This window comes from Seriola dumerili, unplaced genomic scaffold, assembly GCF_002260705.1.
Source record: "Seriola dumerili isolate Sdu_G_001 unplaced genomic scaffold, Sdu_1.0 BDQW01000149.1, whole genome shotgun sequence".
In the NCBI taxonomy this organism is placed as follows: domain Eukaryota; kingdom Metazoa; phylum Chordata; class Actinopteri; order Carangiformes; family Carangidae; genus Seriola; species Seriola dumerili.
The window spans coordinates 2,601,760-2,618,737 of record NW_019174404.1 but is presented as its reverse complement, the minus strand read 5'-3'; the positions used below and the strand labels follow the sequence as shown (position 1 = coordinate 2,618,737).

At 42.6% G+C, this 16,978-nt stretch overlaps 1 protein-coding gene across 2 annotated transcripts in view; it reads right to left on the bottom strand.

Annotated features, from left to right (window-relative positions):
- The window catches only part of LOC111225378 (protein jagged-2-like), a 53,140-nt gene that overhangs the window by 12,447 nt on the left and 23,715 nt on the right, over nucleotides 1-16,978 (bottom strand). The window contains exons 4-19 of one of the 2 annotated variants that reach the window (XM_022750207.1): nucleotides 15,049-15,303; nucleotides 14,357-14,417; nucleotides 9,399-9,529; nucleotides 8,706-8,825; nucleotides 8,476-8,589; nucleotides 8,155-8,268; nucleotides 6,094-6,210; nucleotides 5,048-5,094; nucleotides 3,897-4,070; nucleotides 3,614-3,764; nucleotides 3,313-3,477; nucleotides 2,814-2,927; nucleotides 2,006-2,119; nucleotides 1,328-1,441; nucleotides 1,050-1,166; nucleotides 524-551 (exon numbers count right to left, since the gene is read on the bottom strand). In XM_022750207.1, the coding sequence (XP_022605928.1) occupies nucleotides 524-551; nucleotides 1,050-1,166; nucleotides 1,328-1,441; nucleotides 2,006-2,119; nucleotides 2,814-2,927; nucleotides 3,313-3,477; nucleotides 3,614-3,764; nucleotides 3,897-4,070; nucleotides 5,048-5,094; nucleotides 6,094-6,210; nucleotides 8,155-8,268; nucleotides 8,476-8,589; nucleotides 8,706-8,825; nucleotides 9,399-9,529; nucleotides 14,357-14,417; nucleotides 15,049-15,303 (1,936 nt within the window). The remainder of the gene's footprint in view (nucleotides 1-523; nucleotides 552-1,049; nucleotides 1,167-1,327; nucleotides 1,442-2,005; nucleotides 2,120-2,813; nucleotides 2,928-3,312; nucleotides 3,478-3,613; nucleotides 3,765-3,896; nucleotides 4,071-5,047; nucleotides 5,095-6,093; nucleotides 6,211-8,154; nucleotides 8,269-8,475; nucleotides 8,590-8,705; nucleotides 8,826-9,398; nucleotides 9,530-14,356; nucleotides 14,418-15,048; nucleotides 15,304-16,978) is intronic. The other variant, XM_022750208.1, reaches the window with a different exon arrangement.

Below are 16,978 nucleotides of genomic sequence, written 5' to 3'. Positions count from 1 at the left end.
ACCCTGTAGCTGCTCCACCGCTCTGTTTCAAGTTAAAACACTTCGTCTCAGGCTGGAGTGAATCCAGAGTGTCTCAGGAAAGATGCAAATGTCAACTAAAGCTGATGTTTCTGAATTATTGAGAGTGAAGGTGAGGATCAAAGCTGCCACACCCAGCAGCAATAAACAGTTTGTAGGATTTATGGCTCCGGTCCAGACCACCGGAGTGGAATCAGTTCCCAAGATCAAATGAAGTCAAGTGATTAATAAAAAGTTTGACAATATAAGCAGATTTTTATAGGTGAAACTCTACTGTTTGTAGCACCAAAATATGCCAATTAAAGCTTCATAAAAATAAAAAAACTAAGCTGACAAAAAGTGAAGCCATTTTGAAAGTAAGAAATGAAGAGATATTAACTGCCCTTCTGTGTCGAGAGACGTTTGAAGCCACTTTCTACACAGACATGAACATAACGCACAAACAATAGTGACCAACAAGTGGCAGAAAGTTTTCAGTGGGTTAATGAAAAGAAACCTGTCTTACCATGGATGTGGGTTGCAGTCATCGACATCTGCAAGAGAGAAAAGGCAGACAATCAGTATCAGATCCTTTTCCTCATATGTGAGAGTCATATAATAAATGTACTTAATTATAAAGGAATATAATTATTCCTGCTGTTCCACAAGCAAAAAAGCATTTATTCATACACTGCAGCAGTTCTTCAGGACAGTTGGTCGTCTTAGTCTCTCATTTCTCCTTTTTAAGCTTTTATTACTTAGTATTATTATAGTTTTGCATTTACCTTTATTACTGTCAAATAAGTGAATTTTTCTAATGCTGCATTCATGTCATATCGAAGTTACTGTTCTTATTAGTTTCCAGCCTGTGAATAACACTCACGTCAACATCCAAGTCATAATCGGCACAAAATAACAAAGATATAAAGTCGGCCGAGGTGATTATATCAGATTAAATGGATAAAGTACTAAACTCTCAATAGTATTTAGTGACGCTTGCACAACCAACTCTACCATCATACAACTGTGCTGAACATGGCTCAGTGACCTACTCTGTGCACAGGTGGATCCTTCCCAGCCGTCCTTGCAGATGCAGGTGAAGGTGTCTCCTCCGCCGACACACGTCCCTCCGTTCTCGCACGGACCCGAGTCACATGTGCTGTTCTTGGCTACAAGAAGAAAAAATAATCGCTGAACATCGTGGGAGATCTGCTCTCTGGTCTGGCGTACCTGAGTCTGACAGGTCGTTACAGGGTAATATCACATCATATTATTACACTGTTATTACCAGAGTCATAACAGTGTAATTAGAGTGCAGTGTGTGCCTGACCTGTGTTGCAGGTGCTGCCACCCCAGCCTGAGGGGCAGCTGCACAGGAAGGAGTCTCCGTGGTCGTAACACGTCCCTCCATTACTGCAGGTAGTGGAGTCGCACTGGCTCTCACCTGGACCGAGGCAGCATGGGAAAAAAAAAAGAAGAAGAAGAGATTTCAAACACTTGACTCAGCGCCAGTGTTAAGTAGCGATTACTTCAGCTACAAAGCAGAGTTCAGAGACGCCGTAAGACGGGAGAACAAGCCTGCACAGCAGCCAGTGAGGGCACCATGCCTCAGATAGAAGATTAGGAGGCTGAGGCAGTTAAAAAACATAAGACCTGACATGTTGGAGAAGAGGGAAAGTGAAGACAAAGACGCCACTCATCAGTGTCTTGGGCTCTGCTTGAGCTTTTCTTTGCTCTGACTTTTTAGCTCATTGATAACAATCAACATAGTTTTTGGTAAGATTCCAGCTTAAAATCATTTCCTTTCTCTAATAATTAATGATTTTTGATCCACTTCCTTAGATTTTTAGATCCTTCTTCCTTAGATTGAGTGCTTTAATTCTCAAAAGTGTAGATTTAAGCATTTATCATGCACACGTGTATATTTCCTCCATTTTCTATCACTTTTTTTTTTTTTTTTTTACACATAAACTTAGTCACAGTCTTTCACACACTCATATCGACTTACGTGAGTGGCAGGTCTTTCCTTTCCAGTTGTCCACACAGTTGCAGTAGAAGTCGTTGAGCAGGTCGACACACTGGCCTCCGTTCTGACAGGGGTTTCTGTTGCACTCATTCACATCTGGAACAAAGTCAAACGACGAGTCAGCACGGTAACAGGTTCGTTTAGATATTGATTCTATGTTGATTTTATCACCTGGATGGTCTGGAAGCAGGAGAATAACTCACACTCTTATAAACCTAAACAGAGCCAAAGAATCATACCTCCTTTGTGCTGATGTTCACGCTGCAGTCATGAATGAAGGATCATGTAAATCAGTGTAATCAGAGATTTTGATTAAATATTTAATTTGGTCTCAAAATGGTTGATTATTGTCGTTTATTATTTTTGCTTTTGGAGCAGCTCTCCCTAGAAATATTAATCTCGGTATGCTACTACTATATGTACAATAATATAAGTCACAGTGTCATCTGCAAATGTGCACACTCGCCAATGACATAAGCTCCCAACACAGATAGAATCTGTCAGCTGGTGAAGTTACGACATTTTTCCACTTGCCTTCATCTCACAAACACACAAACAAACCCTCCATTGTTTTGTCATCCACTAGATTCTCAGACTGCTGATCATTCCCATGGTGCTCCTTTTGGCCCGAGGATGGATTATGTCAGGTTACGTGACTCATGAGAACTGTGTACCTGTGCTGTTGCTCACACTGAACCATGAAAACCCCTCTTCCCTTCAACACAACCACACACCCACATCCACACCCACACACACACACACACACCCACACACACACACACACACTCACCAACATCACACAGATTGCCCTCCCAGCCGTCTGGGCAGAAACACTGGAAGGAGTTGATCCCATCGATGCAAGTGCCTCCGTTCTTACAGGGGGATGATGCGCAGTCATTAATGTCTGCAGACAAAGTGGAGATAGATATTTACATATGCTGAGTCATAAATGTATTTCCTTGGAAAAAAAAGAGCATGTTTGTTTGAGTACAAAAATCTGAAAAGCATTCAAAAACAAAAACTGAAAAGTATTCTGATGTGAACAATTTTTCTTGGCAGACACAATAATGTCTGTGGCAGTAATTCCCTGCTCATGTTCTCCTCTGGATTTCCTTCTTGTGTTTTTTCCCCTGTCTGCTATAAACTAATCTAAGACAGTGATGATTAGTGAAACAGGAGTGTGAATTACCGTAAGAATCATGTGGTTCCCAGTGATGGTAACTGATGATAAATATAGTCTGTATGTGTGTGTGTGTGTGTGTGTGTGTGTCGGGCTAATAATGACTCACTCTCATGGCAGTAGGTGCCAGTGAATCCCGGCTCACAAGAGCAGCTGAAGTTCCCCGCAGGCTGGCTGATGCAGCGGCCGTGGGGTCCGCACACATTGGATGAGATGTGCCATACCCTCTTTTGGGTGTCGTTGGTTGCCACGGCAACTGTGCAACTATCAATCACTTTGGGGTAAAAAAATAAAAATAAATAAAAGGTGGAAAAGAGATTATCAGCAGGGTAATACGTTGTAGTGACTCCATCGTCCAACGGGTCAAGTTAAAAGTATCTGTACAAAGGGTTCTCCAGGTGCTGTGGTACCTTGACACTGGTTAGTCTTGCAGTGGTCCTTGAGCTCTGAACAGGTTTTGCCCTCGTAGTCATCTGGGCAGCTGCAGTAGAAGTCTCCCATCAGGCTGTGGCACTGGGCCTTGTTGTGACACGGGTTTGGGCTGCAAGGGTCGTTTTGCACCTTCAGAGGGAAAACAGAAAGTTAAGAAATGTTTTCACCACAAGTGAAAAATAGCTGCGATAGAAGCATCACACTGTCTTTTTTTCTTCTTTTTTTTTATCATGTACTTTACTAGCTGGATTTAATCCTCACCTCACAAGTTGTACCAGCGAAGCCTTGGGGGCATTCACACATGAAGCCGTCCAGCAGGGCGTGGCAGCGGCCCCCGTTCCTACATGGGCTGCTGGAGCAGCGGTTCCTCTGAACCTCACAGTGACGGCCCACGAATCCCGGCTGGCAAACACAGTGATAGCCTCTGGCCACCTCCTGGCACAAGACAAGACAAGAAGTCAGCAACAACAGTCATCAACGTGTCAGAGCTCCCGATTTATTCCTTTAATTGTCAAAGTGAGTGAGTGTGACAAAGTGTTCTGAGTCTTTGAGGAAGCACCATCCAGAAATGTCTATCTGATAACTATTAAAATAACTTAATGGATGATGTTGAGTTTCTGGAGTAGAGATTAAACATTATGTTTCAGTTTCTATCAGTTTATAGTGGAAACTCTTTTTTGTACAGTTGGTTTCACAAAACAAAAAATATAAATATAAATTATATAATAAACAGTTTATCAATCGTCAAATATTTGTAAGTTGCTGCCATATTCAAAACTTAACGGGAGCTATAACAATTGCAACTGCAAGGTCTAACTGTATGAAATTATAGGATTTCACAAATTCCTGCAAAAAGTAGAAACACTGCCTCATCTACAAGGGTTCATGTTCAATCAATAAACATCCAATGTCTATCAACACACGTGCAGTTTTTCCAATGTAATAACATGGCTCATTGAAATAATATTTTTATTATTATTTCGGACATTTGGGTCAAAAATCAATGAATGACTGGATGTTGTTTTAGTTTTCAACACTGATTCAGGTTGTTGTGTCAGTATTTGTGTCAAATATTGCTGACAGCTTCTTTTGCATTTTTACACACAGATAAAAGAAGCTGTATAAGGAAACCAGGCTGGTATTTCTCCTGTATTTTATTTTATAATTATTCACTAATATTAGAAAAGAAGAAAAAACACTTTTTTTCCAGTACAAGTTGGTAACCAGTGTTTTAAAACCAAAATACCCTTGAGCATCTTCTTTTATGTTCTGACAGGCACTTTGATGATCAGCAATAATCTTGTTCCATTACTTCACTGCTGTGTCATGTTGGATTAAATAATTATATAAATAAAATAAAGACCTCTGTTTTTGAAAGCTAAAAAGAAAAAAAGACCCTTTCAGCTTCTCACCTTGCAAGTGGCTCCGTTTTGACACTGTCCGTGGCAGCTGTTCATGTCTGAGGAGAAATCAATCACAGTGAAAGCGTCACATATTTAGTTTGTGAAACTGGGAAGCTGTAAAATGCACTGGTGCTGTAAACATGCGGCTACTACAGGAAAGAGGCTGATAAAAACCAAAGCGGAGTGACCCATGCCTGGAAGAAATGCTAGAAGCTCATTCAGAGGAGCAGACGAGCTGTGAGAACATGCAATGAAACCAGAATGCAGAGGACAAAACGACCCCTCACATTTTAAACAGAAGTTAAAAAGGTTTTAGTCTTACAGCCTAGAAGAGTTAGCCAGGGTGTGGCAGGCGTAAACAGCCATAGGAGAGGTACGGAAGAGGAGAGTGAATGCAGATCCGAAGCTCAGCCCGGTTGTTTAGCTAGCTTTTCTCCCATTAGCACCAGTAACATCATGTGTTTTCCAATAGATGGTTTCTTTAATTGCTCTTTCTGTAATTTTTCCTTGTGTTTTATGACATAAATGAGAATCTGCTACTGAACAATTTGCCATATTAACCAAAATAAAACAACATAAATTCCTCCAGTCTCAACCATTAGCATGCTAGCAGCCTCATGCGGCTGTAGTAGCAAATGTGTCTGTGGTTTTCTGTCCATATTTCAAGCTAGTGCTTGCAACTGTAGCGAGAAGTTATATTTGAACAAGAAAAAGCTAGGATTGTTTTACTAATTCAACAACAACAGAATTAGCATGCTATGGGAGCGATAAGATAAACAACTATTTACTACTGTACTAGCAAAATTTAACCAAATTTTTAAGCTTTTTTTTGTTAAAGTGATTAATTATTTAGATGTGACTGTTGAGTTTAATAGCATATCTTAGAATATGGAACGAAAACACCATGAATATGTTGTAGCTAACATTAGAAACCTGAGCTACAGAGGCTAGCGGGACAGAAGCTAGCCAGCAAGGAGGGCAGGGCTTTGGCTCTAATACTGCTACAGTGGGTGAAAAGAGGCTGAAGACTAATGATCTGCTGAATTGATACTAACTGATGTCACAGTTCTTGCCCACCCATCCAGGAAAGCAGGCACAGTGATATCCACCAATCAAGTTTTTGCAAGAGTAAGCATTGTGGCAAGGCTTGATCCCCGTACACTCAAACATGTCTGCAAAAATGGACACGAGAGACACAGAGAGAGAATGAGTGAGAGCGTTGAAAACCTGCTCAGAAGCCCCGTCACCAAGAGCAGCTTCAATGTCGTACAACACGATGAAATTACGGCCAAAGATTTGTCGGCTTTCCCTGAGCTCTGTCTCTGACTCCAGGGAGCGACTGTTGATGACTAAAGCCCCTTTCAGACACTGAATCTGTCGTGTTGCTGGCTTCATACACCTGTTACAAAAGTGGCCTTTGGGCTTTAAAACAAACTGTTCTCTGTTACAGAAATGTTCCATAATGACTGTTAAGCTGAGAGCTGCAATGCTCATATGATATTTTAATGGCTGCATCAGCAGTGGAATTCAAAACTTATTTTGTTTTTTTTGTGCTTTGATTTACGACCACCACATCAGTACTGAGGGGGTATTTGCATGTTTCTCACTTGTCATTGAACAATTTCAGAAGTAGATAAGAGAGGTAGATTTCAGCTGTTGGTTTTAGTTTGTTTATCATAGTTACAACTGACGAGATGTGAGTCTCTGGTTTTCATTTAATCCCAATATTTTCCCTTTTCTTCTTCTTCTTCATTAGGTAAAACAATCCTTTACAAAGATGCATTTTAAAATATTCTTTCTTGAGGTCAGAACAACATTTCTGCATATTAAAATTGGTTCATTCACAGTATTTCAATGGTTATTGCATTTATTTTAACTAAATGAGAAATGTATTAAAGTGTGGTCATTAATGTCTCTAATATGCATATTTAACCTTGTGTGTGCTGTAGCCTCTGTTAATGTGACTGGATTCAGTTACGGTTTTCATGACTTTTATGAGTAAACGACTCGGGGTCTTTTTCAAACATGTAAAATTGCCAGAACATTTACAGGGTGAAGTTCATGCCGGAAAGGGTTTCATTTCTTCCACAACTTTCCACCCACCCAGCCCGTGCTCTATCTTCACCCACCCCCCTCCTCAGGGATAATGTCTCTCTATGGCATTCCCTGAAGGCCAACCTGCGGCATTCCAAGTGGTCAGTTTCAGAGGCAGCGCTCGCCGCGCCCGCCGTGCTGCCTTGCTCACTATAAACCGACACAGTGCATTAATACTACTCCCAGGAGGTAAGCGGCACCTGTTGGCCTGCTGAAATTAAACACCCTGAACCCTTTTCCAAAAACCCAACCTCCCACCCACCCCACCTCCTCGTCTCGCTCTGTTCCAGGTAAAACCCGGCTTCCTGAAAGGGGGAGCACTCTGAGAAGAACAGAATCCGTAACACAAGCCACTGCATTTCAGATGCTCCACACACATGTTTACAGGTTATAAAGTGTTTCCTGGCTGAAGTCAAAGAGGGTGAGGGCTCCGCTATGCTGCGGTGCCGCCTCACCGTAGTGTACATACTCCCCCTGTCACGCCCAGTCTGGAGCCAAAGATAACCCCCCGGCGGAGTATATTTGGTCCCAAGGCTAGCAGTTGCCAGGCGGGAGGTTATTTTTAGCTTTACTCAAGTCACCTGGCTCGAGTTGCAGATGATACCCAGCGAGTATCTCTGTTGGGCATGCGTATACACAAACACACACACACACACACACACACACACACACTAATTTAGAATTAGTGACCCTCCTGCAGTAATACTACTGGTTAAGCGACACGGCAGGATAAACAAACAGCCAGATATGCTGCAACTCTGCAAGCAGATGGATTCCTGGAATGAATCTGGACGCAGGGCATTCACTGTAGGTGCATCACACAGGGAAACACACCGGCTTCATCACAGCAAAATATCACCCAACATGCAACAGTTACATGAATCAGAATATTATATACATTTCCAAACGTCCCTCCAAAATGCTCTACATTTAAATTGGAAAAAAACGAGACTTCTCAAATGACTCTTCCTTTACATTGCATTAATTAACAGTTCAGTGCTTAATTAGACTTAGAGACTCACCTATCTGGCAGGTCTTGCCCGTCCACTGTGGAGGACAGAGGCATTTGAATCCGTTCTCCATGTCGATGCAGGTCCCGCCCTGAGCACAGGGGCTGGAGGCACATTCATCCGTGTCTGAAATATAAACAGGACTGATGTTAAATCATCACAGTCACATCAAGAGTAAGTAAATAAATCTTTCTGTCTGTAGTTTACTATATGTGCAGATTTAATGTGTCCTGCAGTGACAAATTCACACTTGCCAAACATAAACAGAGAGAAAAATGTCATATCATCCGTGGAAGACTGAACTGGACTTCGGAGTAGTTTCGAGCCTCTCACCTTTAGCACAGGTCGGCCCAGACCAGCCCACTGGACAGTGACACTCAAAGCCTGATGGGACTTCATGGCACGTCCCTCCGTTGGCACAGGGGTTAGACACACAGGCGTGCTCCGCTAGAGAGAAAGATTTAAGAGAAAAACAATTTTCAAAAATCTTCATGCTGATAAACATGCTGATAAACATGCCGTGGCACGAAAACCTGGATTTTACACCTGGTTCCCAGACTCACCGATCTCACAGTTCTTGCCAGAGTAGCCGTCTGGACAGGCGCAGTTGTACTCGTCTGGCTCTGTGTTCATGCACGTCCCTCCATTCTTACAGGGCCGGTTGGTCCCACAGTAGTTCAGATCTGCACAGCAACAGAAACTGATTCAACCTACACTGTTTGTAAATATCAGCTAGAAGCTTTCGTCTCTCATGATCCTGCAGCTCTGTGCCGTTTTGACGTCTAAAACACAACAGCCATAGAAAACGACTCGTTACAGGCTTGATTTCATTGTGTTTTTTTTTTTTTTCTTCCAAAAACATCTGATTGCGGGTTACATAGAACACAATGTTAGAATATATATTTACGGCAAATGTAATTTCTACCTTAGGTCCCTGCATCTTGACCAATCGCACTGTGTCCTCATGTGACTCATGTGGTGCAAGGAGAATCAAGCTATAAAGGACCATACCAGGGATTTTCCATGTTTCAGCCCATTTGTTGGAAATCACAAACATTTCATGGAAGCTGTTGACTGTTGTGAAAATCATACAGATGTTTGAATGTACTTCGGCTCTAGGCTCTAGGAATCAATCATGACTTATCTTATAGACTCAAAGAAAGTTCATTTCAGCCACCTGATGCACACATCAGGTGACTTTTTAACAACCATTTTTCACGTAAAATAGTGTAAAATAGCACGTGACTGGGTCTGACCTTTGTCACAGAGCAGACCGCCCCAGTTCTTCTCACAGGTGCACTGCCAGGGCTCGTTACAGGTGCCGTGAACACAGCCGGGGTACGGCAGACACTCGTCACAGAACGGACCCTGCCAGCCGTAGTTACACCTGCAACACACAGAGGGGAGGGGGATTAGTTTTTACAGTTTAACAGTTAGTTAATTTCCCTCTTTATTTCTGGTTTGCTTCCCACTTCATTGCCTCTTTATTAATTTTTCCTTTGTTCTCTTTTTCCCTTCCTTCCTTCCTTCCTTCCTTCCTCTCTTCCTTATTTCTTCCTTTGTTCCTTTTTTTAACTGATGTGAAACGGTGATCATTGTAAAACTGGAGACAGATGTCTGCCGTCTTTAAAATGTTGAATCCAGAACCTTTTATATATATATTTTTTTTTTATTGTCGGTGCTTATGTGAGTGATAATCAAATAACGGCGCACAGAGAACAGAGTTCAGCGGGTGCAACAGTGGCTGAGTGGATGTTTTGGTGAAATAAATGCCTCTTATTTCACAAGCTCACTGAGAACGTGTTCTTATTTACAGCCCCCGCCTGAAGGAATATCGTGCACACAGATGCACTTAATAACACAGGGGGGGGTGGGCCATGAAAAACAGTGATAGTTAGTGATAACAAACGAGTGATTTAATACTTTCACGATGTATGAAAACACACGAGGAGCGCCCGATGTTGGGCAGTGTGCCAGTTAAATGTTGGCTGGCGAACGTGAAGAATGCACAGGAGAGAGGAGAAAACACAGGAGAGCATCGACTGAGTTTCAGCTAAATGTCACAACAGTAATTTGTAAAGACAGAATGTCTTAATCAAGGTGAATGATGACACTAATCTTAGGACACACAGCTCCAGCACACACTGCTGCACAGTGTGGTTGGTATGCGTGTGTTTGTGAGCGTGTGTCCTATCATATTGCTTACAGCACATGGACACATTCGAAAATAATTGATCTGTAACTGATGTTGAATATTTTCTAACCTTTCATATGAAACGTGGCTGCAGCCAATGATTATTGTCATTATTGATTCATCTCTATCATTTTAATTCATTATTTCATGTAAAAAATGATGGTAAACGTCCATCGCACGTTCCCTGATCAATAACAAATGTTAAATTCTTACAGTTGAGACGTTTACACTTAACAATGAGGACTATGGTAATCTACTAATTTTGGAGGCACAGACTTTCAGGACTCAGACAAAACTGACTTGAAAAGAAGCAGTTTTTTGTTGTTTCTTTCAGTCGTATTTCCTCCCGTGTCATGTGTCTTCTTCTCTGCCCTCTTCCTGTGTCGTGAGCTCGGTCGAGGTCAAACTTGGAATGAGTGGCGGGTTTGTGGAACGAGAGTTAGTCGTCTCGAAGGGGAGGCCAGCGAAGGGTTAGCTAATCTGTTGGTTTATGGCAGCACTCTGTTATTCCAAGGCCAGCGGTAACCTTGCCCCACCTGTCCTGTCATTTCTCCGTCGGGGCTATTTTAGGGAGCAAACCCACTCCCCCTCCTCCAGCACCACCAACACCACCACCACCACCACCACCGCCACCACCAACACCGCTACCCTCCCCCCAACTCCGGCTCACAAACACTTCAAAATGGATGCCGACCAAACACGTCTCTGACCAGCAGTGATATACGGCTCTGTAGTGAACTGTAATGTGCTGTAATACACTGAGTGGCTGTGGACAGTGACAGACTGGAGGCACCACGCTGGTGGGGCTGGGCACTGAACCACACTCCTTTTTTGGAGGCAGCCAATGTGTCTGTGGCACAGAGGAGTGGAAACTGTCAAATAAAATAAAAAAAAGGAGGGGTAAAGTATGTGATCAGACTTCTAATCTGGTTTATTTATTGATCTGATCAGTTCCTGTTTTAAATCAAATTTTAGACTTTTTTTCAAAGTTTTTTTTTTATAGGTGCTGGAGTCTCAGAAACATTTAGCATGGGAGAGCTTTTATAGAAAACATGTTTCTGTTTCTCAAAGGAACATATGACATTACAAAACATATAAATGTTGGGGTCTACCTCCATGCTATAGCCTTTGTGAGGCTGAGCTAAATGCTAACATCTGCATTCTAACAGGCTGACAGCGATGATGCTAATATTTTTTTATTTACCACGTACTCTATCTCCTGCCCAATACAGAGGAGCTGAATGGCATGCAGTGCATTACAAATGTATTCTCTTTGCAGAAACAGTGTTTGTAGAATAGGTGAAATTTTATACCTAATGAAAGGCAGAGGAATTCATTTGTGCCTCATATAAAAAGAGAGTCTCTAATCTGGTCCAGATTTGGCACCTTTCAAACACCTATTGTGCCTGGAATTCCTACATGGGTGGAGCTCTAATCAATCACACAGTGACTGTCAAGGATTCACAAAATAAAAATGCAGCCAAGACAAAGTTCAGGTTATGTTAAAACATGCACATCAAGACGTGATGATGTTTCATGTACCCTTTGTAAGCCGAGACGTCTTTAACTGGATGCACGACTGCAACAACTTTAATCTCATCTTGCTTGGTAAGTCAAGCCCAGTTATGTGTGTGTGTGTGTGTCTGTGTGTGTGTATGAGACAGTGCTGTGTATTGTTTACTACAGTATGTGGTGTTGTCCGGCGCTGCGGTCAGTGGTGGTGCCCTGCGTACTGTCAGCCGTGCAGCAGCGGTGGCAGCGTGGACAGTCTGTCTGGCTGCAGTGTGGGAGAGCAGGGAAATGGTTTCGGGCAGCCACAGGCCAAGGGTGGCATTACCCACAAACCCCGTCGCCGGGCTGCTGCCGTTCCATCAATGGAGGGGGCCGCGGGGGCCAGCCTGAGCTGAAAATATCCCGCCTTGCCCACAACCCCCGCCCCGCTGCGGCCCCTCAGACAAACCACACCCAGAAGACGGGACGGTGGGCAGGGGTAGAGGTAGAGGGGGCTGTTAGTGTGTGTGTGTGTGTGTGTGTGCGTGTGTGTGGTACCACTGAATTATTTACAGGCGAGCCTCGCGCCCAAATCCAGCGGACAGACTTAGCCCACTGTTGCCTAGCTACATGTTTAGTAGTGTCACATGAGGGAGCGTAGGTTGTGAATGCGCTGTGTGTAAGAAACAAGATACCAAACACACATTTTTAGTTTTCTTCTGCCAGGCTGAGACGCCTTTTTTCCTGTTTCTCTCGCTTTCTGTCGCTCCGTGCTTTTCTCTGTCTTTAACCCTTCACTCTCTCTCTCTCTCTCGTTCTCTGTTTCTCCCAGTTCATTTTTTACACCCTTTCTATTTCTGGCTTCAAATGTACCCTTATTTCTTTAGTGGTATTGTTTACCTAAAGGAAAACTCAGGGATATTACAACTTCTGTTTTGTTTCTGTATTTCTGACACCACAGACTAACCCAGGTGTTACAACACTGCCGCCCTACCTGTTGTCACATGGCTGAAGTTTGATACTTTACAGTTCGGCCATCTCCATGAGAACTAACGAACTCCATCTACTGATGACCTCTATGAAGTTGAAAGCCCCAAAAGAACCAGTAAATGGACCTTGGGTTTATATGATTTCCAAGGTTTGGAGTGAAATTTATAGTTATATATCCAATAATCAATGATGTTGCTTGAGAAGTGATTCACCCAATATTCAATTAATTTAAGACTTTCCGTTTGCTATCTTTAAAAGTTTAGTCGAATCATTTAAACTGATGATTTTAATTCGATTTTTTTTTAAGAATTTGAGTTTTGATTACTGCGGGCTATCCCCTGCAAATCAACCAGAAGAAAGCTTTTATTCTGTCAGTGCAAATCTGCATTAGTCTTCCAGTTTCTCAGCAGTGTGTGTGTGTGTGTGTGTGTGTGTGTGTGTGTGTGTGTGTGTGTGTTACTGATAGCTCAAAATCACATGTTGAGGCACATTCCAGGGTGTTTCTGTCCCTTCCTATCCTCGAGCCATTTCCAATAAGAAATGTCAGTTTAATTTAGTTTTTTTTCTAAACTACATCTTAATTAAATCAAACCTGTTTCAGTATAAAACCCTCATCTCCCTCTCCTCTTCCACCTCCATCTCTGCTCAGTTTGGCTTTTTAAAGCACTCGTGATCCACTGTGTCTAAATGCACAGTTCAGCTCCACATGTAATCAAATCTAAATGTCTCTCTGCTGCCTCCTCTCCCCGTCACAGAGCTGCTACAACACTCGCCTGCTGGTAGTCCACTGTGCGGCCATATTACACTTCTATAGGGTGGGTGAGTGAGGGAAAGTGAAAGTGTCCTTAACATAAGCTTTCATGCTTTAATGGATAATGTAAAGCACTTTGAGCTGCCTTGTGAACAACATAAATAAACTTGCTTTCCTTATTGTGTTGAACATCTTTCATTTTCAGTTGATGTATTCACTGTTAGGTCGTGACTTTTTCGTCTAGGTGGGTTCACCCCACCCAGGGGTGGGGGGAATCCACACTTCCCAACGGGCGAGTACCAGCCATAACAAGGCCCAGGATAGGAAGAGATGATGTGGGCTGCAGACAGTAGCAGGGGGTGGACTGGGGGCCACATTGCCTCTTTGCTGCTGGTGGAGGACGAGGGAGGAAACATAGCAAAAAACAAGCCTCTCTCTCCCTCTCTCTCTCTCTCTCTCTCTCTGTGCGGGCAGGAGCAGGCCAGCTTTAGGACAGGAAGCAGAACAATGGCTTGTGGATCAGAGTGGAGCTGAGGGATGGAGGTGGAGGTATAGGGGGGGCACTTCACAAAACTATGATGGGGGAGGTAGAGTGGTGCTTGGTATGTTATCAACAACTCCCCCCTCTCGCTCTCGTCACTCTGTTGTGTCACCACTGGTATCCTCATTAAGCTCTTCCAGAAGTTTTCCATCCAAACAAGATCATATTTTACATCACTTGGCAGCTGCACTGTAAAGGTGAACAAAGTGGAACAAACAAAACAAAAACAAAAGTGGAGGCGACTTACTTGCATTCCCCTGGCCAGCTGCACGACCCATGCAGGACGCTGCATCCTTGTTTGCAGATGGCTTAGGGGAAAGAAAAGAGACAGAAAGTGAAATGTTTTTATTAGTTCCTGTCCAAAAATCTGAAACAGAATCATCCGTTCAGGAGCATATTTAAAAGTGTGATGAAGAATTGTGTCTGGATTTTTGTCTTGCACTCTGGTTTCAATCATTAAAATCTCATTTCCTATGTTTCCTTGTTTGCTGTCAAAGTCATTGTCAGAAAGCTGAAGGTGTCTCCAGCAGCCACGAGAGTTTCCAAACATTCTTTGAATTCTTGCTAATTGACACTTTGACACATGAACTTCAGTGAACTTCCAATTTTTTTTCTGGAAAGGGTGATAACGAAGAGCAGACTAAGAAATCTGTGTCCATGTGATCACAGGAATTTTAAGTGTGGAATGTTTCTTTTTTGTGTTTTTGTGTTTTTGTGGACAGTAGTACAGTAAAACAATTCATATGGAAAGAGAAATTTAACAAAAAATACACAAAAAGATAGTAAAGATATTTAAAAGGTAATAGGATGAGTCACAAAATAAAACATAACATATTACTAAATAGTTAGTTAACTTTAGTTAGTTACTTATTAATCCTCTTTCATGTTGGCCTGTGTGTTACTGCATGTGTTTACAGCACGACTGACATCTTCCCTCACCTGTTTTGCAGTCGGCCCCAGTCCAGCCCTCCATGCAGCCTCTGTTTCCAAGCTGATCACACACATAGTGGCCAAAGTAGTCGTCGCGGGGACGGCAAACTTTGTTGCATTTGCTTCCATAGTAGTGTTCGTCGCAGCGCACACGGATGTGGTACTCGAGTCTGGCGGTCAAGGTTTTGTACTCCACCATGTGCTTCTCCTCTCCCGGACTGATCATCCCTTTATGGATGCTGCGCTCAATCAGCAGCTCCTCACCTGGACAAAAGATTAAAAAAAAAAAAAAAAATCAATGCAAACATGTTAGACAATAGAAATAAGACAATGCACTACAACACTGGTGTGGGTAATACTGTCAGATATTCCTCACATTGTTAGTCTAAAGGCAAACAACAGATGCAATCAAAGATTACGTTCAATGATTAAACAGTGGATTATTATAATCCCAGAGCCCAAGGAAACCTTTCACTTCACCTGACAACATGTCAGACATGCAGAGTGATTTTCTTGATAATGATGTATGAAAAAATAGGTCCTCCATTTCAATCAGAAGCATACAAAAGTAGTTTCTCATTTCTAACTGCCAATCCTCAATTTTGCCGGCTGAAATTACAACTGTCACTGGCAAATTTTATGTAGCTAGCTAGCTAAATGAGCTAATGCTAGCTCTGTGAGTTGGCTGAAAAGTCTGTCTCTGACTGTTTTCAGCCGACTTGTTTAAAAACGTAATGTGTTTGGCTGAGGTTGCTGGAGCTGCTTACGTTAATGCTAATGCTAACATAAGTCTAAACCAGAGGAGGAATACCATACAGTCAGCTCATGATAAGGTAAGCTAATGCTATGTCCTCAGCCTTGGATATTATGCTAACATTAGTGTTGCTACTCCAGGCAGTAAACTAGTAAGCAGATAGGCTAAGGTTTGCAGCATAAGTGAATGCAGAGATTCCGTACATATATAAACAATCACTGTTGGGGTCAAATGACTAGTCAACTACTTTTTCAGCCAAACAGAAAAAAAAAAAAACCCAACACTCAACAGGTCAAGAATTTGGGTCAGTTAGATAGAAAAAGTCAAAACAACAAAAATTCTCAATGACATTCCAGGGAGCAGGGCTGATTCCGATTACGGGATTTGACCCAACAACCCGGTGTTCAGCTCGATTAGGAAGTCCACGAGGCGTCGAAGAATGCCTGGCTTTAGCACAGATCAGAGGGAAGGTGTAACCTCTGGTCAACATCCCTCTGTTCCACCAAGAATGTGGAAGAAGAAAAAAAAAAAGTAGAGGAAAAAGCAGGAAAGAATAGGAAAATTAAGCAAGCACAAACAGAGGGTGTAGGAGCGAGGTCTGCGAGGGCTTGATAACCGAAATGCTTTTTCAGTTTTCCTGCTTGGTGAAATGCTTTTCTGGGCCCCCCACACACCCCCACCCCACCCCACCCCACTCCCCCTCTCAGGATATCCAGCCCGACTTCATCGGAGCCAGGCCGGAAATAATAAGAGACGGGGAACAGACAAGGAAGGGCGACATAGGAAAGGCCCTTTAGCTTGTTCTCAAGGAATAGAAGCACCGTGACCCAGCAGGCTTTGCTGCTGCTTCCAGAACCGAGGATGACCTGGAAGAGACAGAGCTGGAGGGAAGGACTCATCTTCACTCTTCATGTACCAGCACAGCAAGAGTTAATGGTTTCAATCCACCAAAAACAACCAGGTTTGACCATAAATACTACTGTTGATATTTTCTTTCATGACTAAGAGGATATTTTCCTCGTATATCAGTGATGTCCGCTGAAACCATGTCAGCTCTTCATGGCCCAGTTTTTAATGCAGTGTAATGAATTGCATTTTCTTGCTTATGAATTAAACTTTTTCTTTTTTTGGAACAAGGGGAAAGTCTGATTTCTTCTTTCAAAAGTTAATAGTTTCAGTGAATCT